General features: G+C 57.2%; 1 protein-coding gene across 1 annotated transcript in view; it reads right to left on the bottom strand.

Annotated features, from left to right (window-relative positions):
* Window positions 1-1,096: 1,096 nt before the first annotated feature.
* The window catches only part of IGFN1 (immunoglobulin like and fibronectin type III domain containing 1), a 28,731-nt gene continuing 8,293 nt past the window's right edge, over window positions 1,097-21,534 (bottom strand). Inside the window, 17 exon segments of the mRNA XM_071207302.1 lie at window positions 1,097-1,598; window positions 2,433-2,759; window positions 3,538-3,837; window positions 4,929-5,124; window positions 6,521-6,609; window positions 7,512-7,814; window positions 9,861-9,989; window positions 11,074-11,247; window positions 11,747-11,791; window positions 11,794-12,025; window positions 12,563-12,852; window positions 13,227-13,368; window positions 14,081-14,205; window positions 14,689-14,817; window positions 19,135-19,173; window positions 19,898-20,170; window positions 21,287-21,455. Of these exon segments, the coding sequence (XP_071063403.1) occupies window positions 1,585-1,598; window positions 2,433-2,759; window positions 3,538-3,837; window positions 4,929-5,124; window positions 6,521-6,609; window positions 7,512-7,814; window positions 9,861-9,989; window positions 11,074-11,247; window positions 11,747-11,791; window positions 11,794-12,025; window positions 12,563-12,852; window positions 13,227-13,368; window positions 14,081-14,205; window positions 14,689-14,817; window positions 19,135-19,173; window positions 19,898-20,170; window positions 21,287-21,455 (2,976 nt within the window). The 3' untranslated portion in view covers window positions 1,097-1,584.

Genomic DNA, 21,534 nt, shown 5'->3' with positions numbered 1-21,534 from the left:
AGGTTTGGGGTGTGTAGCAGTTTGATATAAGTGAATGAATTCCAAAAAGAAATACGAATTATGCTTGTAATCTGATCTGGGCATGACTGAGTTATGATTAGGGTGTTGTGTCCCCACTCCTTGGTGGGTGGGAACTCACAGATAAAAGGCATGGCAAAGGACAGAGTTGGGGATTTTCTGATGTTAGAGTTCGATGCTGAAGACTCAGGAAGTCAGCACCCAGAGGAAAGAGAAGCCAGCACCAGGAAGGAAGGAGCCTTGAACCCAGAGAAAAGCAAGCCCAGGAACATAGGAACCCAGGAAGCCTGAGCCCTCGTAGACGTCGGCAGCCATCTTGCTCCAAATAGACTTTGGTGAGGGAAGTAACTTATGCTTTATGGCCTGGTTTCTCTAAGCTGCTACCCCAAATAAATACCCTTTATAAAAACCAACCGGTTTCTGGTATTTTGCATCAGCACCCCTTTGGCTGACCAATATAGAGTGGGAGGCAGGTTACACAGAGGCTCTTCCCAGGCAAAGGAGGCATCCTCCCGTGACATGGGATAGTGGGGGCTATGAGAATGTGAGGAGGGGCCCCTCCGGGCCTCAAGGGAGAGTCAGATCCTCCTGTGCTCGGTGGTCCCTCTCCCACCCCTTCTGACGGGCCCATGGAGCAGATCCTGGAATAGGATTTTCCTAAACGCAAACCCTCTCTGGTCCTGGGAGATGACGGGCGCATGGGAGCTGCTGGCCGCCTGGCCTGTGTTCCCCACACACGACATCCAGGAGGCCTCTCCCCTGCTGCTCACGGGGTTTTCGCCAGAGCAGTGTAGGAGGCCGGGCCACGAGTGAGGGGAGCCTCTCCCTGGCAGCACGTCCAGCCTTCCTTGCTCTTCTTACCCTCGCCATCAGCTGCACAGGCCTGCACTCCAGGAGAGGAGTCTGATTCCGACTCAGGTCCTCCCTGGAGCCAGAGCCCGTCCATCCCAACTGCAGCCTGGGAGAAAGGCTGTGCATTGGGACTCTTTCCTCCAACACATCAATTGCAAATTAATTTGCAAATGATTTGCCTGTATAAATCTGTTTTAATGAAGAAAAATACAGAGGGTACCCCCAGCCCCCAAACACACAGCCTTGAGGTCCCAGGCCTCACCCAGGCCCTCCTCGTCCCTCACTTTTCCCTCCGTGTGGTCACAGCTGGCCCAGATGTTCCCTCCCTCCCTCCAGGGCACCCTGACTCGGGAACCAAGGAGTGTGCCTGCATCCTGCAGACAGGTTCCCCCTGGGTCTCCTAAGTGGGGAAGAAGGAAACCCAGATGGTGGGGGTGCTCAGTGTCATCCCATCACCTGGTGCCTTAGCATGGGGTCAGGAGGCTGAATCCCCCCCTTTCCTTTTCTTCCCAAGGACTCCGCGTCCTCCTGCCCGATTCTTCCCGCAGGCCCTCACTCCCATCTCCATGGGGCTGTGGGCACTGCCGGTGGCCTCCAGGCCCTCGGGGTTCACTCCCCAGGCCGGTATCAGTGTCAATGTCAAGGGTGAAGCTTCTGTCAGTCATCCGTCCTGTGGCTGTGGGGCTGGGCAGGGCCACCCAGAGTGCCGCGGGGCTAGGAGCTGGATTCTGCAAGACAGAAAGCGCCAGGATTGCCAAGCTAGTCTGAAGGGGCCGCGGCGCCTCCCACACCTGATTAAGGGGTGGCTGCAGCGCAGCAGGGAGGCAGGCCTTGGGTTCTGCTGTTAGGATGTGTGGGGTCAAATCCAGAGCCGCAGCGTCTGTCCCCGGCCCCTCTGGTCATCGTGACCACCTTGCACTAAGTGCACGCACAAGTTGGGGTGCTTTGAGAGTGGCTTCCTGGGTGTCACGGCTTAAATGCCCCAGAGAGAAGAGTTGTTGCACAAATGCCAATTCTGAATAATGAGACATGTTTAGAGGTTCCTTTTGACTACTTTTTGCTATGCTATTCAAAATATAAAATGCTTAAAGTACTATAGAGGAAATACTATATTCTTATCCACATATATTATCTGCTTTACTGAAAAGGAGACTACCAATGAGACAAACGCAGAGCTTTTAGGTGCTAAGTGTTCACATCTGGGCATATGTAGGAAGGAGCAGTACAGCGAAGCCTCTTAGTATCTCACCTTGCAATGGTTGCAAGGCCGCCCTGGGAAGCGGAGGTGGGTGGTGTGGGGCTCCTTTAGCCAAGGGTTGCTTATCGCTGACCTAGTGCCACTACCTCATCTTACAGATGGGCAAATCCAGTCTCAGGAGGGCCAGCGAGGGCGGGATAGAGAGCAGGGCTCACGTAGCGCAGGCCGAGAAGTCTGGTCTGCTGACCCGCAGCCCTCCTCTGCCGCAGCCCAGTGGCTCCAGAGGGGGACCGTGAAGGCGGGCGGTGGCTGCCCCTCGGGCCCTCCTTCCCCCGCCAGCCCGCCCACTGCCAGGCCCCCTCACCTAAGACGATGAGGGCGGCCGTGCTGACAGCCCGGCCCAGCGCGTTCTCAGCCACGGCCTGGTACTCCCCGCCGTCGCCAGGGGAGACGCTGGGGATGACGAGGGAGCACACGCCCAGCACGTCGGTGCTGTAGACCGCAGGGCTTCCTTCCAGGCTGCGGCCGTCCTTGAACCAGCTGACGCGCGGCCGGGGCGAGCCGCGCACGGCGCAGCTCATGCAGCACTGGCAGCCGCGCGGCAGCAGGTGGGGCCGCAGGCCCACCAGGAAGCGCGGCTTCTGGCTCAGGTCGGGCTCCCGGGAGCGCGCAACCTTCACTGGAAACCTGTCTGCGGTGGAAAGTGTGGGTGAGGCGGGTCCAAAACTGGGGAAGGCCTCGCCAAAGCAAGGTGGAAGGAGAAAGTATGAGGAGAAGGAACTACGGCGCTACCTCGGGAAGGCGGTCATCTGGCTGACCTACATGTCACCTGCAAATTTGGCTTCCAAGACTTGACTCTCTTTTTATCTTTTCTTAAAATACCTTCTAAAAAAATCACAACTAATCTGCCTTAACTGTGGACAACTTAGAACATAGAGAGAATCAAAAGAAGAAAGGATATTGAGAAAAGTGATAAAATTATGGAGTTATTCTTCAGAAAGGTTTAAAATGGAGTCAGGAGGCCTTGGTCTTGTCATTTAACCAATCTGTGCTCATCGTTTATGTATCTTTCTGAGCACTGGAGAAACAACAGAGTTTGTTTTTAGGATTAAATGTGATAAATGTGCCTGGAAAGAATTTTTTAGAGTAATGCTTCCATAATTTGTTAATCTGCCTTTTCACTGTTTTTTTTTTTTTTTTTGAAGTTGAAATAAAGTTTACTTTAAAAAAATAATAATAAAATGGGGTCAGGCAGCCATTCAGGAAATTATGCCCTGCTCTTATGCATCGCTCAGCCAGATAACACAAACTGCCAAGATTTGCAAAAAACAAAAGCAGTCATATTTCTGAGGCTATCTGGATGCCATGAAACAAGATAAAGAAATGGGTAAAGTGTCTACCGTGAAGGACATTTGAAAGGCCCCCGCTCCTGGCTGCGCCCCTCTGCCCAGGCGCCGGGGACCACTCACCTCGCTGTCGGGGGATGCACCAGGGCTGGCTGGTGTCCGAGGGCTCGCTGGCCCCAAACTCGTTCTTGGCCACCACCCGGAAGTGGTACTCGTGGCCCGGGAGGACGCCCAGGAGGGTGAAGCGGTGGGTGTGGATGCGGTCGGCTGCCTCCCGCCAGGAGCCATGCGCCGAGGAGCACGTCAGCACCGCGTAGTGCAGCGGGACGCCCCGGGCCTCGTCCGGAGAGGGCTCCCACTCGGCGGTGACCGTCCCCGGCACGTTCTCCCGCAGGCGGATGGGCCCTGGCGCCTGCGGGCACGCTGCAGGAGAGCCCGCGTTCAGAGGGGCACCCAGCTAGGCGCCTGGAAACACCCCGACCTTCTCCCGCGGCCTCCCCCAGTCCCCCAAAGTCTTCTAGGGGTCGTCAGGGAAAACTGGTAGCTGGAGCCAGGGCTCCACAGGTATCTCTAGGGGGGTGGGAAATGTCTCCAAAACTAATTGAAGTTCACTTCGTTTTTTAAACTAAAATGATATAGGATACAGAGAGTTGTTTTTGGAGAGGTTTCACAAAACCAGGTTACAGAGCCCCCATTATCAGTCTGTTTCATCATGCCCAAATATCCAGAACTTCTTGAAGAGGAGGCTGTGTGGGCATCACAGCTGAGGCAAACTTTCTCTTGAACCAGGACCACAGACAACTTCCCAGGGGCCTTTGGAGTGAGACCTGCGCTCATTGACTTAAAGAATAACTGAGGGGCAGTGGACTTGGCCCAGTGGTTAGGGCGTCCGTCTACCACATGGGAGGTCCGCAGTTCAAACCCCGGGGCCTCCTTGACCCTTGTGCAGCTGGCCCATGCACAGTGCTGATGCGCGCAAGGAGTGCCCTGCCACGCAGGGGTGACCCCCCGTAGGGGAGCCCCACGCACAAGGAGTGAGCCCTGTAAGGAGAGCTGCCCAGTGCGAAAGAAAGTGCAGCCTGCCCAGGAATGGCGCCGCACACACGGAGAGCTGACACAACAAGATGACGCAACAAAAAGAAACACAGATTCCCGTGCCGCTGACAACAACAGAAGCGGACAAAGAAGAACACACAGCAAATAGACTCAGAGAACAGACAACTGGGGTGGGGGGGAAGAGGAGAGAAATAAATAAATAAATAAATCTTTAAGGAAAAAAAAAGAATAACTGAGGTCAGGTGAGGCGGTGTGGCTTAACAACTGCCCCTTTGTTCCTGCGGCAGAAGAACGATGAAACCCCCCAGGGACCCTCCCTTCCTGCACCCGGGGAGGGTTGCTGGAGTGGTCCCAGGCCTGGTGGTACAGCCGAGACCTATGCCCGGCCAGGCGGGAAGCCCCAGGGTTTGGCGAGGGGCCAGGCCATTGTCGGGAGCCCCAGCCCATGCCTGCCTCACCTGCCACCTTCACCAGGAAGCTGTGGGTAGCCTCCTTTCCCTGCAGGCTCCTCAGCGTCACGGCATAGCGGCCGCTGTCCGAGAGGCTAGCTGCAGGAATCAGAAGCTGGGTGAGGCCCTCCGTGGCGGTCGTCACACTCCCTCTGGGCAAGGGTAAGCCGTCCTTCATCCAGGTGACCTCAGGCATGGGGGCAGCCTGGGAAAAGGGAGGAGGGCAAAGTTGAGGAGCACAAGTTTTGTGGAAGCGACGATATTTAAACTGGGTCTCAGGGCTGGGGGGAAGAACATTCTGGGAGGAGAAATCAGTCTGAGCAAAAACAGAGCAGGGCAAGTGCCCGTATCGGGAAAGGCTGGTATAGAGGTGGGGATGGAGTGTGGGGATGGCAGGTGGGTGCTGGGGGTGGGATGGGAGATGAAGCTAGGAGGGGGAGGGGGCACAAAAATATAGAGTGCCCTCAAGGGCACACCCTCGCAGGCATCTGGGCTTTATTTTGTGAGCAATGAGCTGCTGTTGTAATATTCCGAGTATTTTGAGGTCTGGATTCAAATGGGGGTAGATGAGAGTAAGGAGGAGGGGACCGCAGAGCCCAGGATGACATGGACGATGACTGGGGGATCCCAGCAAGGCCTAGAAGAGTGGTGACCCTGACAGGGCAGGGAGGCCAGTCCAGCTGCCTGAGGTCCCTGCCGCCAGCTCCCACGTGAACCTTAGCAGTTCATGATAGTCTTCTGGGAGGTGAGGATGAGGATAATACATGGAGAGCACAGAGCACAGGGCCTAGGACACAGGTATATTAAATATTTCATAATTATCCTTTTTATTATTATGGTCTCATGGTTAAGAACATGTAATTTAGAGTTAGGAAGATTTGGGTTTGTATCTGGTTCTGCAATCTATGAGCTTCCCATATAGATGATGATGATGATAATTTTAATAATAATAGGTAACTTAAATCTGGTGTGTGCTGTATGCCACAATTGTTCATGTGCTTCCCATGTATTAATTCCTTGAATCTTCAGAAAAGCCCTTTCAGAGAAGTTACTCTTATTATCCTCATCTGACAGATGAGAGGAGACTGAGACACAGAAGATATTTGTCCAAAGTCAAACAGCTTGTAGGGCGATGAGGCCAGAATTTGAACCCAGGTAATCTGCTTTTAACCACCACACTGTACAGCTTTACTATACAGAGACTCAGGTGGTGTTGGCTGAGGATCATCCTGAGTCAAATGAAGGTTATGTCCTTGCACAAAATACGTTCTGAAGTCAAAGGGGGATTACCTACGCTGCAGGCCCCCTGAATTCTCAGACTCAGGAGAGGTGGAGAAAAGTGGCCGTGCTAGTTTGGAGGTGCAGTCCCAGAAGCTACCACTAGAGGGATTTGTAGACCCTGTGCAGAATGGCTCCCAGGGGCCCAGGTGAGAGCTGTGCCTTCAGGCCCCGCTCTCCTCGCGTCTCCTAATTTCCAGCACAAGCCCCGGCCACTGACGAGGGGCAGAAAGTGAACAGGAAGAGAAGGAGAACCTCAGGGCTGAGTCTGTCTCCCTTGGCCTTTCTGGGCCCCCTCCCCACATCCCCACAGTTACACTCACCTCGAAGGAGACGGGCACACGAACCGTGGCCCCAGCCTTGACCGTCAGCAAGTCCTTTTGGCTGGAGTCCATGAGGAACTTGGGACGGACTGGAACAGACAAGATGGCCCATCACCTCCCTCCGCGGCTGGGCCCCGGCCCCCGTCACCAGCTGGGCAGAGCTGGAGAGGGAAGGCTGCGCTAGTTTAGTTGATAAGGAGCCCCTGGGAAGAGAGACAGGAGGGGAATTGAGGGCGGAAGCTGTAGGAGGTGACGGGGACACGTTAGGAGAGGGGTGGAGGCTGGGAACAGGAGGCTGTCAGGGAGAGGGCTGGAGGAGGCAGGACGGAGGAAGCCAGGGAAAAACAAATCAAACGTCTTGATTTTACAGGTGAGGAACCTGCTCTGAGATAGGAATTGACTTGGCTGAATTTACACTGTGTTAGGGGCAAAACCAGGATGAGATTTTAGAGCTCTGGACAGTGTGCTTTTCACGGTACAGGGCCCCCTTGTCGTCAGCTGTATTGCTCAGTGTCAGCTTGGGTCAAAGACAAGCCAGCCGCCTGTGGCTAGTAAAGAAGGAAGGGAGGTGCTAGCCCACCCTTCGAGAGCTGGGAGCGTGCTGCGTGTTTGGTTCTGCACAGGAACCGCGTGAGCTGAGCAGCACTTGTCCTTCTTAGGCCACGCTTAGAAAGCAGTACAGAATCTGGAGAGAGCATTGACTTTGGAGTCAGATACTTTTGACTCCAAATACCTTTGACCCTGGTTTCCTCCTCTGTCAACTGGGGATAAAAATATTAGCCTCATAGGATTGTCCTGAGTTGTAAATGAGAGTGCGTTTTTAAAAATGCCTACCTAGCCCAGAGCCTAGTGCATAGTAGGTGCTTCATAAATGTCCCTTTACTTAACTAGAGAGGGGGATCCTGGGTCAGCAGGTGCATGATCCTGCTCAGAGGGCCCTCTCCGGAAGGGCTTGCAGGACCCAGGGCTACGGGAAGGAAACTGCACTCACTGGAAATGGGCACGGCTTGGACTAAGGCGTCCAGGGCAGTGGGCTGGCTGTGGCCCGCGTCATTAACAGCTGTCACCCGCACGAAGTAGCCCTCTCGGGGCCGAAGCCCCTTGGTTGTGTAGGTGGTGGCTGCCACAGTGCCCACATGGCATGGACTCCCCTGGAGACTGTCTGAGCCACGCAGCTCCACCACATATCCCTGGGCTTCGTCCCCATCCTGGGCATCTGGCCGGGCCCAGCTCAGGGTGAGGCTGGTGGGTGATTTGTCTATCACTTGGAGATCCCGCACGGGCCCAGGGCATCCTGGCCGGGCGACATGGAAATGTCAGGAATAAAATCACCCCCTCCTGAGGGAGACTACTCAGCATGGATATTCATCAGCCTTCCTTGTGGGAGACTGGGAATTTCTTTTGCTTAGGAATTCTGCCTATAGACATTCCTGAAGCACATGCCTGGAATGGAATCCCTACTCTCTCCTGTAGTCTGCCTCAGTTATGCACCACAGATCCCAGGTCACCTCCTCCAGGAAGCCTCCCCTGACTCTTCTACTCACTCACCAAATGATCTGCCAAAATGATCTGATCTCACCCTTTCCCTCTAACTATCCTTTCATAATTCCTGAAAATTGGTATTTCAGTTGACCACCTCTCAGACTCCATGATCCCTAAGGTAGAATTCTATATCTTTTTATTCTCAACTCTAAGCCTCTTGTCAAGACTCTGCCTTTTGGGCATTCGGTCTGAAATGTTCTTCTTCTTCACTTGTTAAATGGACACAGTAGTACTACAGGGAATGTGGGAGTGGGGAACAAGCAAAGGCATGATGCATATGAAAGGACGTTGGGCTCTGGTTCTCAAACCTGGGAGTTTGAGAATCACCTGGGAGCTTTAAAACATTCTCGTGGCTAGCTCCCCCATGACCACCCCCTGAGATTCTGGCTTATTTGTTCTCTGGTACAGCCTAGGCATCAGGAATTTTAGGAGTTGCGTAGGTGTTTCTAAATATGCAGTGAAGTTCAAGAACCAGTGGTCCAGGGAAAATTTTAAAGTTTTCAAATTTTAATCTGTATACAAATCACTTGGGAATTTTGTTTTAAATATAGATTCTGACTCAGTAGGTCTAAGGTGGGGCCTGAGAGGCTGCGTTTCTAACAAGCTACCAGGTGAGGCTGCTGGTCCATGGACCAGACTTAGTAGCAAGGACCAAGGAAATGTAATGATGGGGGTGGCTACTGTTTGGCACCGCTTATCCCACCCATCTCCCCATTCCCCATCACTGATGAAGAGGGTCATTATCATAGGAGAGGCTTGGTCCACTTGCAAGGAATACGATGCAGGGATCAGCCTTCCTCCTTCGTCCCTCCATTCCATGCTCCATCCCTTGATAGGACTAAAACTTAGATGCCATTTGAACGATTGTTCTTATAGAATGTTGCGTTTGTGTTGGAGTCATCCAAATACCCTCAACACTTATGGTTGCGCCAGGTCCTGTGGGGGTACAAAAGTGTTCTCGAGGGATTAGTCACCTGGCCAGTCCAGCAAACACCAGAAAAGTGCTGCTACCTGGATGACTGGTTATTGGCAAAGTCAGTAGGGAACGAGGACTATAGAGCATCGTGTTCCAAGGTGTGTGCCTGGCAATGCTAGCCTGAAGTTCTGAATAGGTGTGTTATAGAAATGGTATTGTTTACCCAAGTTTGGGAAATCTAGATCAAACAAAGTTAGACTGGTTTCTTTCCTGTGGGACTTGTAAATATCATAAGTGACATGTCACACACATCTTTGATCACAGGCCAGTTGTTGATGTTCTCAGAGTGTCTATTTGCTCCTCTCTGTGCCCTAATGTTTCCATGACCACCAATAGGGAAATGCTGTCTCACAATGTAAGTTTCTCGAGGGCAGAGACCAAGATTTATTCACCTCGTTCCTGGAACAATGGTGGCCACCAAGTAGGTGCTGAGCACATGTTTGTTGGAAAGAGCATTGATGGCTGAGGTTCCCCTCTGACTCACCAGGAATGAGAACTCCTCACTGGGATGAGTGGTGATTATCAGGCTGGGCCACTGGCCTGCCTGGGCACTGATCTGCCCGGAGGCAGGAGAGTGAGTGAAAGATCCTGGGAGAGTCACTCCCCATTGCCGGGCCTCAGCCTGTCTGCTCTCATTTTAGGGGCTCGTGCCCCTCCCTGGCCCCTAGGATACACCAGCCCCAGCCGCCTTTTGGTGTGTATCTTCTGGCCCTCCCCAACCATTTCCTTAGGGGCTGTCCCTGACCTGCGGCTCCCTGTCCTGTCCCACCAGCTTCAGAGCTACCCCATGCTCACTGCCCCCTGGGTTGGTGCTCCACTCACTTGTGGGATCCCGAGCAAAAGTGACATCCGACGGGGGCCCAGGCTCTCCGGGGCCTGAGGGAGCCACAGCCGTGATCCGGAACTCATACTGACAGCCCTGCCGCACGTCCACCACGGTCCACCTCCTCTCTGTCAACGGCACACCCCACGTCAGCCCGACCCCGCTGGGACCGGGGGCCGGGGAGACAGCTGCATAGCCTCTGAGCTCTGGAGAAGACGCAGCGTGAGCCCAACACATCCCTCCCGCCATCCAGCCAACCGGGTGTGACCCAGTTCTCTCCACGGGGGAAAGCCTCCCTGGTCGACATCAGGGGCCCCGGATGCCTGTCTGGCTCAGCCACTAACTTGCTGGGCAGCCTTGGGGAAAATAAACAAAAACAATAAAAAACCCTTAACCCCTCGGATCCTCTCTGCCTCACAAAATTGTCATCTTTGAATAAAATAGAACCACAAAATAGTGAAGTTGGGAGGATCCTGGTATCTCCTGAGTTCTCATCTCATCTTGGAGAGATGAGGAGCCTGGGTCCTGAGAGGGTCTCCCCCTGCCAGTTCTCCTGACAATTTTTCCATTTCCCTTCTCTCTGCACACCTTAGCTTCCATAGCATGCATGTAGTTGGAAAATACTCCAAAGAGCATAAAGCACCACAGAAATGCCAAGGGTTGACATCTGCCCACTTGGACTTTCCTGGTTTTTCTCATCTCAGAAAGCAGTTTCTTAGGGAACTATTTGGTGGGTCAGGGGACACTTTATTTTATGGATGAGAAAACTGAGATCTAGACAGGAGTGAGCTGCCCCAAGTCAAGGCCAGAAGTAGAGGGGGCTCTGGCTAACAGTTCCATCTCTAGCTTCCAGCCTACTGTTTCTTCCATTAAAATGAGGTTTCTCAACCTCAGCAAACGTTGACGTTTTGGCCAGATTGTTCTTTGTTGGGAGGGGGCGGGCTGGGGCATGCTGACCTGTGTATTGTAGGCACACCTGTGTTTAGTGTCATCCTAGGCCTTTTCACACTAGAAGCCAGTAGCACACATACAAACCCGAATTGTGATGACCAAAAAATGTCACCAGACATTGCCAAACGTCTCCTAGGGGCACGATCATCCCAGGCGAGGCCCACTGCGTTAAACCAATCTGATGCTAAGGCACCCAGAGCCAGGAGGGGGCTAAGCAGCTGTCAGGGGCCCAGTGAGGAGCGCCCTTTCAGGCCTGCGCACCGGGCATGGGCTGGTCGTTCACGGCGGTCCAGGTGTTGCTCCCCTTCTTGCGCTTCTCAATCAGGTAGCCCAGGAGGCGGGCACTGCCCAGGCCCCGAGGCGCCGTCCACGTCAGCGTGATGCCCCGGCTGGAGGCCGACAGGATGGCTGGGGTGGACGGCGGCCCCGGGAGAGCTGCGGGCAGAGCAGGGGCTGGTCAGCCAGAGGCGGAGGAGAGGGCGGCCCTGCGGGGACAGGGAGCGGCCGGGGGCGGGGCTCACTGTCCTCTCCTGGGGAGTGGGGCCTGAGCCAGCCTGCTCTGAGACACTGTTCTGGTGCTCGGGGGTGGGAACGACGGGAACAGAGACGACGCTGTGGCCTGGGAGTCTCGAGCCAGCCCTGGGCCCCTCAGCCTCCTGATAGGATGCGCAGTCTGGGGGTATCTGACGGAGGAGGACGCCAGTCCCTGCCCAGTGCCCGGAGAGAGTGGGTTCTGCTTGCTCATCCCCACTGCTGGGAGAAGACCCCATTAATCTTGCTTCCTGTACTGGCTGCCACAACCCAAGTGAAGCCGAGCCTCCGTACTGCTCTCCGTACTGCTCTCGCAGGGCCACCGGCCGGAGCCGCTCAGCTTCTGGGGCACGGTGTTGATCCCAGGGGCGTTCCCCACCCCAGCCCCAGCCTGTCCTCTCACCCTCAGGAGCCACCAGCACCTCCTCGGACTCCAGGGCCTTCCCACCCCCTCGGAGGTCACAGCCCGCACGCGGAAGGTGTACTTCCTGCCCTGCTCTGCGCGGCCGGCCGTGAAGGCGATGACGTCCGCAGGGGGCTCGCCCACCTGCAGCCAAGCACTGTGGCCGGCCTGCCGCCTCTCCACCATGTGGCGCCCCATGACCCGGCCCCCGTCGTCCCTCGGGGGCCGCCAGCAGAGGCAGACCCCAGCCCCGTGGCAATCCTGCACCTCCAGAGGGCCCTGGGGGGCTTATCTGGGGACCCACCGAGAGAAGCAGGAAGAGAAGGGAGTCAGAGAAACTGGAGGGCGAGCCTTGCCACCTTTCCCCCCGCACCAGCAGAGATGCCTGCGACAGGGACGACTGCCTGGAGAGCTGGGGGTGCTGCCCAAGGGCCTGCGCAGTTTCCTGAGACAGCCTGGCTCCCCGGGGTGCGACACAGAAGGCACTCCCCGAGCGCAGGCTGGTACCTGCAGCCTCCCTGCCTTCTGCACAGCGGCATTCCTCCCTGGCCGGCACCCCAGCAGCGGGCCGCCCACCCACCCCAGCTCCTTCCCTGTGCCTCTCTGGGTCAGTTCCCAGAAGCACAACCAGCTCCTCCCAGGGGAGCACAGCCCTTTACTTTTCTCAACTTCATCGTAACCAGTCGGAGGAAGGGAAGGTTTGGCGCTTAAGTGGCATGCAACTGGGGACCAGAGCTGACGCCACACCCTGGGCCCACCCTGCTGGCTGCGAGGACCCGGGACCCCGGGGACCCGGGCAGGGCTGGCACCTCTGACTTGCAGGGTGAGCTCGGCCTGCACAGAGCCTCCCTCGCTCCGCAGCGTCACACTGTACTGGCCACAGTCCTTCCTGCCGGCGCTGGGGAGGTGCAGCCGCGTGAAGCCGGCCCCCAGGGCCACCTGGGCCCCCCCGCCGCCGCCCGCCATCTCGGCGCCGTCCTTCCTCCAGGCAGCTTGAACTGGGAGGCGGCTCTCAAAGGGCATCGCTCCTGTCCCTGGCTTCCCGGCCTTGACCACCGGTGGCTCTCTCAGTTTCTCTGTCACATCTGGAGCGATGGTGGGGGCATCTAGAGAGAAAACAGAGCGCAGGTATCCAAGAAGATCCAGGCACTGGACACCCGGGGAGCGGGGAAAGAAGGATGCAGAGAAGGAAGGTTGGGGAAAGAGCAGGGAGCCCCCACCACTCTCTCTGGAGGACCAACAAGGGGAATGGTCTTCATCCACAGCAGGAGAAACCAGGGCTAGACCCCACCAAGGACTTCCTTGGCAATTAGGTGCTAGAATAGGGAGAGCACGGGCTGGCTTTTTCTCAATCGAAGAGATTCTTCTCAGACTGAGGTAAGATTAGACACCGGTTGCAGACTAGCCACAAAATTCAGGTTCTTGGAAGCGGAGCATGTCACCTGGTGAGAGGGGGCTGCCGGGCACGGCGGGGCCTCACCCTGGACAGTCAGGGTGGCCTCGCTCTGCTGGTTGCCGGCCACGAAGGTGTACCTCCCAGCCTGGGGCCCCCGCACACGGGAGAGGAGGAGTCTGCGCACGAGACCGTCCCGCTGGAAGACGACGCCATCCTGGGCGGTAAGCTAGAGACAAGCGCCACATCAGGGGAGCGGCCCCACTCCCAGCTCAGCTCCCGCGGGCCTGGCCGCGGGCAGGTGCCCCCGCTGGGACCGTGATAACGGCTGCATGAGTGGGATGCTTACCCCGCGCCTGGCCTGTGCTGACGCGCCCCCTGGGTGGCGGCCACCCGGCCAGGTAGGCACTATGATTAGCCCCATTTTACAGGTGGAGACACCAGAATGGTCAGCACCTTGCCCGAGGTCACACGACTGTAAGTGGCAGAGCAAGGGTCTGCAGCCAGGTGTGGCCGATGCCAGGGCCTTGCTGTGAGCCACTGTCATGTACTTCCTCCCAGACCGAGGGCTGTAACGGGACGGAGGGAACCTTCTGAGACAGGAGAGAGCCCACCTGGTTAGGATGCGCAGAGGGGCCTGGAGAGCTGGGCAGACTCCAACAGGTGGCAGTCCAGGAAGGCATAGGATGGTGGGAGGAGAGCCAGGGGTGTGTGGAAGGAGGAGGGGAGAGGGTCCCATCCCCCTAAGAGCCAGTTCTGTTTTAAACCCAACAGGTTTGCTGGCTATTTAAATTTCTTTTTTGGGGGGGCGGGGGGGGGCGTGCATTGGTAAAATGAAGACTGAGAGATATTTCCTGCCAAGCTTCTATTTGCTCTGCTCTGCCCCTGAGCCCCCACCCACTGATCGAAAAAGAGGTGTGTGTGTGGTGGGGGGACGGTACCTTGACTCCATCCTTAAACCAGGCACCAGGTCCCAGGTCACTGGCGAGGGTGCAGGAGAGGACGGCGGCCTCCCCCTCCTGTGCTTTCACGTCAGCCAGGCCCTGGGAGAAGGGGCCCGTGGGGCCTGGATAGACAAAGAAGGGGGCTGGGGGGTGCTGGCGACCTGGGGATTCCCCCAAGGGCCCACCCCCTCCCCCCAGGCCACGGCCTGCCCTGCACCCTGGGAGACCATGACAGCTCCGACCAGGCTGGTGCAGATCTGGGGTGAGGGGAGATGAAGCAGTGAGGACTTTGGGGGCCCTACTCATATAAATGGGAGGTCTGGGTAACCTCAGAGGGTTAGGCCAACAGCTCTGGTGCTTTGAACTTAGATTTTCAAGGCAGATACCCAGAGACCCCTGAGCCTCATGCAGCCTGAACCCCATCTGCACAAGAGAAAGAGGCTGCATCCTAAATTCAAAAGAAATCCTGAAAAGGGGGGGGGGGGGCGCTGGCAGGGACAAACTCGGGCTGGAGGCAGAATTGGGACCAACCCAGGCCTCCCAGCGTCCAGGGAGCTCCCCCTTAGGCCGACCCCCTGGAGCCAGCCCAGCTGAGAAATACCCACCTCGGGCCTCCTTGGAGAAATCACCAGGGCTGGGCTTGTCTCTGGATCTGGGACTTCGGGGGGCATCCCTCCCCTCGCCACAGACGCCCCACCTTCTGTCCTTGCCCCGTCTCCTGCTGCCAGGGTGATCTGGGGGCTCCCGCCTCCAGTCTTCCCCAAGGGTTTCCCCCAGGCACCCTCTATTCTCAGCCCCTGGCAGTCGCCCCACACCTCTGGCCTCGTCTGCACCCCATCTCTTTGCTCCTCCGCCCTCAGCTCCTGACTGTGTTGGAGACCTGCTCCTGAGCAGGCCAGGGCTCCTGTCTGAGCCACTAGACTCTTCCGCTCCCTGGCCCTCACCCTCCAGGGCCCCAGAGCCTTGGGCCTCGACCTTGTCTTCCAGGTCCCCCAGGACCCTCCTGCTTCCCCGTCCTAGAGGAGACCCGAGGCCCTGAATCTCCCCTCTTCTGTCCCCAGAGTCTCTTCTGCCAAAGGCACTGTCTGAGTCATGCCAGCCTCCCTGTGGCCCTGACTCCCCAGGTTTTAGGGTGAGGCCGTTCCCCTGCTCAGTGGAATCCCCCTCACCCAGGACACCTGAGCCCTCTCGCCCACCCAAGGTTCCCCTTCTGGGACCTGAGCCTCTGCTCATTAGGGACCAAGGGCCTGGACCCTCACCAGCCTCTCCTTGGCCTGAGGCATGCCCCCTGCCCCTGGAGCCCCCTTGCCTTTCATGGCTCTCACTTCCATCTTTCTCCTGCAGAGAACTGGAAGCCCTGGAGCTTAGGAGTTGGCACCCAGCACCTATGCTACCTTGGCCCAGTCCCTCGTCTTCGCAGCTTGGGGCCCAAGCATTGTCCACCCCCTGCCCATCAACAAGCCCTAAAGCTGATTTGCCCCTTCCGCTGGGCATGGCACTGCCGTGCAGAGCCTGGCCCACCCCTGCTGAGTCCCCCGATCCTGCCACCATCCTTCTGCCCCCCTGCAGCGAGTCTCCACCTCCCCGAGGTGCCAGTGGCCCCTGGCCAGCCGCCCCACCCCTGCCTGCTGTCCCCAGGCCCGCTCTCCAGAAGTCTCCTTCATGCCCAGACTCCCCGGCAGCTGTCTCTGCCCAGGTCTCCCCCTCCACTGCCCCCCTACCAGCAAGAAGCCCAGGAGTCCCCATTACTCCTGCTTGGTGTGCAGACCCACCCTCCCCCCTGGGAGCCTCTCCACCCCTAGGAAGCCCTGGGATCCCAAAAACATCTTGCCACTCGCTGGCTCCTGATTTTCCCTTGGAGTCAACAGCTCCCAAGGCCTTGCGACTCCCTGAGATTCCACAGGCCCCAATCTCACTGCTGGAGCCCTGACCATCTGAAAGAGCCTCTGGCCCTCCCTGTGTCCCTGGCACCCCTGGACCCCTGGGGCTGTCCCTGTGTGCTGTCCCATCTGCAGTCCCCAGCATTCCAGCCATCCCAGAGCCCCCCAGAGCACTTGCCCCCTTCACAAGCCCTATCCCCTTACCCCTCTCTGGACCATCCCTGGAGCTTGCACCATCACAAGACCCCTCTGATACCACCCAATATCCTGGCCCAGGCCCACCCTGATAGCCCACTCCAGCCAATGAGCCTGTAACTCCACACCTACCGGAACCATCTCTAGAGCCTATCTCTGGCCCTGATCTCATTTCTGCGGATCCTCCTGAGCCTTCCCTGTGAGCTCCCTCCCGCCCTGGCTCTATTCCCCCTGTCCTCTCCAAGCTTACCTCATTCCCTGATGAAATGCCCCCAGAAGCCCCCAAATCATCCCCATAAAGTCCCTTGTCCCCTAACGGAATCCTCCTCAAACCCCTTAAAGCATTCTTAAAATCGTCTTTGCCCCCTGACCCAATTTTCCCAGGTCCCCCAAAATCATTCTTATAATCTGCCTTGTTCCCTGAACCCATTCTCTCAGGATCCCCCAAATCTTCCCCATGACCAGCCTCACCCACTGACCCCTTTTGCCCAGGACCCCCAGCACCATTCCTATAGCCTGCCTCACCCCCTGGCCCCACTCCCCCAGGCCTGAGACCCCTTAGCCCTCCTCCATAAGCTGCGCTGCCTCCGATTCCCGGAGGTCCCTGGCGTCCTGCTCCGTCCCCACCGCCCAGCATGTGGCTAGACCCGTAAGCCTGCTGGCCCTCAGAACCAGCCTGGCCAGGAAGCACTAACGCTGCGGGGCAACTGGTACCATCCCCAGAACCAATTCCAGCTGCAGGCGCCCCAGTGCCTGGGCCCCTGAGCCCATCCCCATCACCTACTTGCCCCCCTTCCCCCAGAGACCCTGGCTCCATGGCTCCTGGACCCCCAAAACCATCTCCATAGCCTCCTTCTCCAAAGGACCCCAGAGCCCCTGAGACCCTGAAGCTCCCGTAATCTCCAGTCTGACCCCGAGTCCTTCCTTTTCCAGAGCCCCTTGGTTCTGCACCCACATGTCCCTCCCCAGCAGTTTCCACCGTCTCAGAGGCCCGGAGGCCACCCCTCCCTGCAGAACCCCCTCTCCCAGGTCCCCCGAGGCCGTCACCTAAGCAATGCCCTGCCCCGGGGCTCGTCTCCCCCTGGCCTCCCCAAGCATCCCAATTCCCTGCTCTATCCTCGGGCCCTCCACCAGGGCCGTTTGAGCCATTCGTGAAAGCAGCCCCTCTCCCAGGCCTCCTTCTCCCAGGACTGTGGCCATCTCTGTTTCCAGAACACATTCCCCCAGGAGCCCGCGAGCCAGGCCTGTAACTACCTCCTTCCTCAGATCCTATCCCAGACACTGTTTCTTCTGGCATCCCTGAGCCCTTGCTATAACCAGCTTCATTTTCTGGACATTTTCCCCAAGAAAACCCTGAGCCAATGCCATCACTAGATGCCACTCTCCCTGGACCTCCTAAACCATCCTTTGAACCCATTCCTCCTCTGGGCCCATCTTCTCGGGAGCCCCATGAGCCTTCCCAGAAATCTACCTGAGGCCCTATTGCCCCTGAACTAAGTCTTAGTCTATCAGTGCCTCCTGGTGTCCCCCAAGGTCCCTGAACACCCAGAGCTGGAGACCCAATTAGCTTATGGCTTCTGGAATCCATCTGCCAACTAGACTCCATCGACCCGGCCACCTGGGAACTGGCCATATCCCCTTTCTCTCCACTCGACCCCAGCACTCCAGGCTCACGTTGGGCCCCAGATTTACCGAGGCTAGACCACGTGTCATCCCAAAGATATGTACTCCCAGAACCCCCTTCTCCCTTCTGTACTGCTCTCCCAGCCTGGGAAGGCTGGAGGCTCTTGGAGCCATCCCCTTCCCCATCCAAGACCCCAGCTATCTCCTGGCCATCCCTGCAGCTCAAGCCCCTTCTGCTGAGGTCCTGTGGGCCCCCTTCCCAGTGCCTGCCTCCTGGGCCTCCAGAGCCTGTTTTGTAGCCCTTTTCCCCAACCATTGGCACCTCTGGACCCCCATCATCTGCCTTCCACAGTGAACCCTCAGCTTTGGCCTCAGCACTCCTGTTCCCCAGAAGGAACTTTCTGCCACCAGATACTGATGTTTCCTGAAAATTCTTGCCTCCAAATGACTGCCCTAGAGACTCCCGTGACCCCAAGGGTACCTCTGCTTTCCCATAGTCAGCATCTCTACCTCCCTGGGAGCTCCGGGTCCCTGGGCCCATGCCTGCCTCAGAGCTAGACTCTCTTTCTCCGGAAGACTCCAGGGCCCCAGGAATTCCTGCCCCACTGCTGTCTCCAGCTCCGCCCGGGCCGGTCCCACTACCCCACACTGCCCTTGCCACTCCTTTTTTCCTTTCCCTACTCAGACCCTCCCTTTCCTCCACCTCATCCAGATTAGCCCTCTGTGAAGTCTTCTCCATCACCTCTCCTTTGGGCCAAGTTCCCACACGACCAGCCTGGGATCCCAGCAGGGCCCTCTTTCCAGATCCCACCTGAGCATCCCAGAGTTGCTCCTGACTATGCCTGCCCATTTGAGCTCCATCATCCTCTCTGTGCTCTCTTCCTTCCAAGCTGCCACCCTGTGCTCCAACCTGGGCATGCCTGGACCCTGCGTCCCTGCCTCCTGCTGTCCCGCAGCATCTGTCCTCACTACTGTCTCTGCCATGATCGGCCACAAAGCCGGGTCCTGATTCGGGGCCCTCTCCCTGTAGACGGGGCCTCCCTTGAAGGCTTCCACCCCAGCTTCCCTCTCTGGGGAGCTCATCTTCCCCAGGCAGAGTGACTCTGCCTTTCTCTACTTCAGGAAAGCCTTCGCTCACCTGCCTGGGACCCCAACCCTCGTTCCCCATCAAGACAGAGCCATGCCCACCACAGCCCCCTTGGTCTGGCCCAGCTGTGAGCTGGAGCCCAGAAGCCAGCCCTGCCCCATCGAGGGAGCCACCAACAGGGTCCGGCTCTCTGGATTTCCCTCCCTTGCCACGGATCCTGGAGTCTTCTGCTTCGGAGGCCTGGGCTCCTTGTACCTGCAGCTGGCGGTCATCACCTGTGGTCAGAAGGCCTTTATCCTTCCCAGCTTTGGTGAGGTGGTGTTTATGTGAGAGGTCAGTGCCCCACAGAGAGAGAAAAGAACAAAATCCCTGTTACATGGGGCCAAGGCACTGCCTGGCCCCAACTGCTTTGCCTGGACCTAGTTTCCCTAGCAGAGAAGGAAGCTGGGATGCACCAGCGGATTAATGGGTAAATCTCATCACCACCTCCCCCAGCCCTGCACCCGCAGGCCACCCTGCCTTGCAATCTGGTTCATGAGGATGTTGGAGGAAATCCATTAGTCAAAATCATTTGCTTATCACACTGCCATGAGCAGCTGTGTGGTTTAAAGGTCTACTTGTCCTACTGCCTGTCTTACAAATGTACAGTTTCCTGGGATCATCCTGAACCCAAATCCCAATCCTGAGGGCAGCTTAAGGGTGTTCTCTGGTCTAGCCCAGGGGCTTCTCATCCGTACTGAACCCGGGCCACTGTCCCAAGCCTTGTCCAGGACCCTAGGGCCATCTTGGAATTCTGAGAGCCTGGAAGGAACAGATGCAGCCAGGAGGATTGGGTTGGCTGTGACGGGCACTGGCAGTGGACCTCAGATAGATCCGCAGAGCCCTCTTGCTCACTGAGAATGAGAAAATCATTCAAAAGCAAATGACTGAATAAAGGAAGACCCAGCTCCCTGGGCCTCCTCGTGCCCTTCCTGGCCCTGAGTCTTGCCTTGGTTGAGGCAGGGAAAGCATAAGGTGTAAGCCACTCACCTTCAACCACCAGCCAGGCGCTGGAGGCATGGAGCCCGGTGCCCAGAGAATAGAGGCCCATGTCTGAGACACGGGCCCCCCTCACCACCAGCCGGTGGGTCAGCCCGTCAGGAGACACAAACACTTCATATTTGTCACTAGGCCGGATGGCCCGGTGCTGGAAGTGCCAGGTGGCGCTGGGACAGGGGCTGGAGAGAGTACACTCAAAGACGGCGTCGCCCTGCTCCTCGCAGTGGGTCTCGGCCAGGGGAACCACCACCCTGGAGGGGATGGCTGCCGGGAAAGCAGGAATGGGGGTGAGCATGGCAGCATGGCCTGGAGTAGAGTGACTGGGAGCTCCGGGACCTCGGATCGACCAGCCCAGCCTGGGTGGGTCACCCTCTTACTGTGATGCTAAATCCTTCCCATTCTATGAGGGCCTGTTTTTAGTAGTTGCCAGGCTATGCTCAGGAAGGCTATTTTCAGCTCTGGAATTCTTTAATTCTAAATCCAAGAGCCATATCTGGGGGGCAAGGTGGGTGCATGAAGGAAACCGATATGCTGAATACCAGTGCTTTATATGCCTCATCTTACTCATCCGTATGACAATGCTGGGTGGGTGTTAGCATTTCCTCCTTATAGATGAGGAAACTGAGGCTCAGAAAGGTTCAATGACTTGCCCCAGTCGTCCGCAGCTAAGAGGTGGCCCAGCCGGGACTCAAACCCGGGTCCGACTGACTCTCAAGGCATATTCCTTTTCCCATACCGTGTAATTTCCAGGGTCTTCAAAGCTCCACCACAGGCACCCCAGACCAGTGGGAGACGTCAGCCCTTCTCTCTTCCTCAGCCTTGACTCTGCCCTGTCCTTTGTGTATATCTGTCCCAAGTGTCTTCCACCTAGGCCTCTCCTCCCAGGAGGCCCCTGGCGCTGTCCAGCGTCCCGGGAGCCCTGCGTACACATGGCCCCGTGGGCATGGGACAGAGTTGGATGAGGAGAAAGGGCATGAGAGGAGATTCTTGCTGGGGAGCTGTGGGAGATGAGGACTATGCAGCAGAAAGGAGCGAGATGATGGCTCGAGGCTGTGAAAGTACTTTGGATCTGGTCTGAACACGTTCAGGAGCTACAGAAGGTCAGTGACTAGGAGCATGACTTGTATTTCTTGTCTGTGACTGCTGCTCCACAGAGCTCAGCTCAGCACCAGAAAAGACAAACTTCTGAGCAAGACTTTTGGAAAACAGAGGTCATCATAGCTTAAGCATCTGGGTGTGCCTCCCTCTCCTCCTCTGGACTTTGCTGTCCCTGACGTGAGGGCCATGCCACATTTATCTTCCCCCCAGTCGTGGGACCGACATGGGCCCTGCTCCTGACAGATCTCCCCTTCTCAAACTTCCACGGTCAAGACCACTCACCGCCGACCTCCAGTTCCGTGGAGAAGACTTCAGCGTCTTCCACCTTGACCTGGTAAAGACCAGCGTCCTCAGGCCGCAGGTCCTGAATCTGGAAGTGGTAGCGCTTTCCCAGCCGCCGCAGACAGTGTTTCGTCTGGTCGTCTAGGCCGTAGGGGACCATCTCGCCATCCTGAGGAACAGGAGGGAGGGAGTGGTCTCAGGGGCTCAGCGGGCCCCCAGCCCCTCCTGCCCACTCCCACCACAGCCAC

Source organism: Dasypus novemcinctus, chromosome 13 (genome assembly GCF_030445035.2).
Source record: "Dasypus novemcinctus isolate mDasNov1 chromosome 13, mDasNov1.1.hap2, whole genome shotgun sequence".
In the NCBI taxonomy this organism is placed as follows: domain Eukaryota; kingdom Metazoa; phylum Chordata; class Mammalia; order Cingulata; family Dasypodidae; genus Dasypus; species Dasypus novemcinctus.
This window is presented reverse-complemented; position numbering and strand designations above follow the sequence as displayed.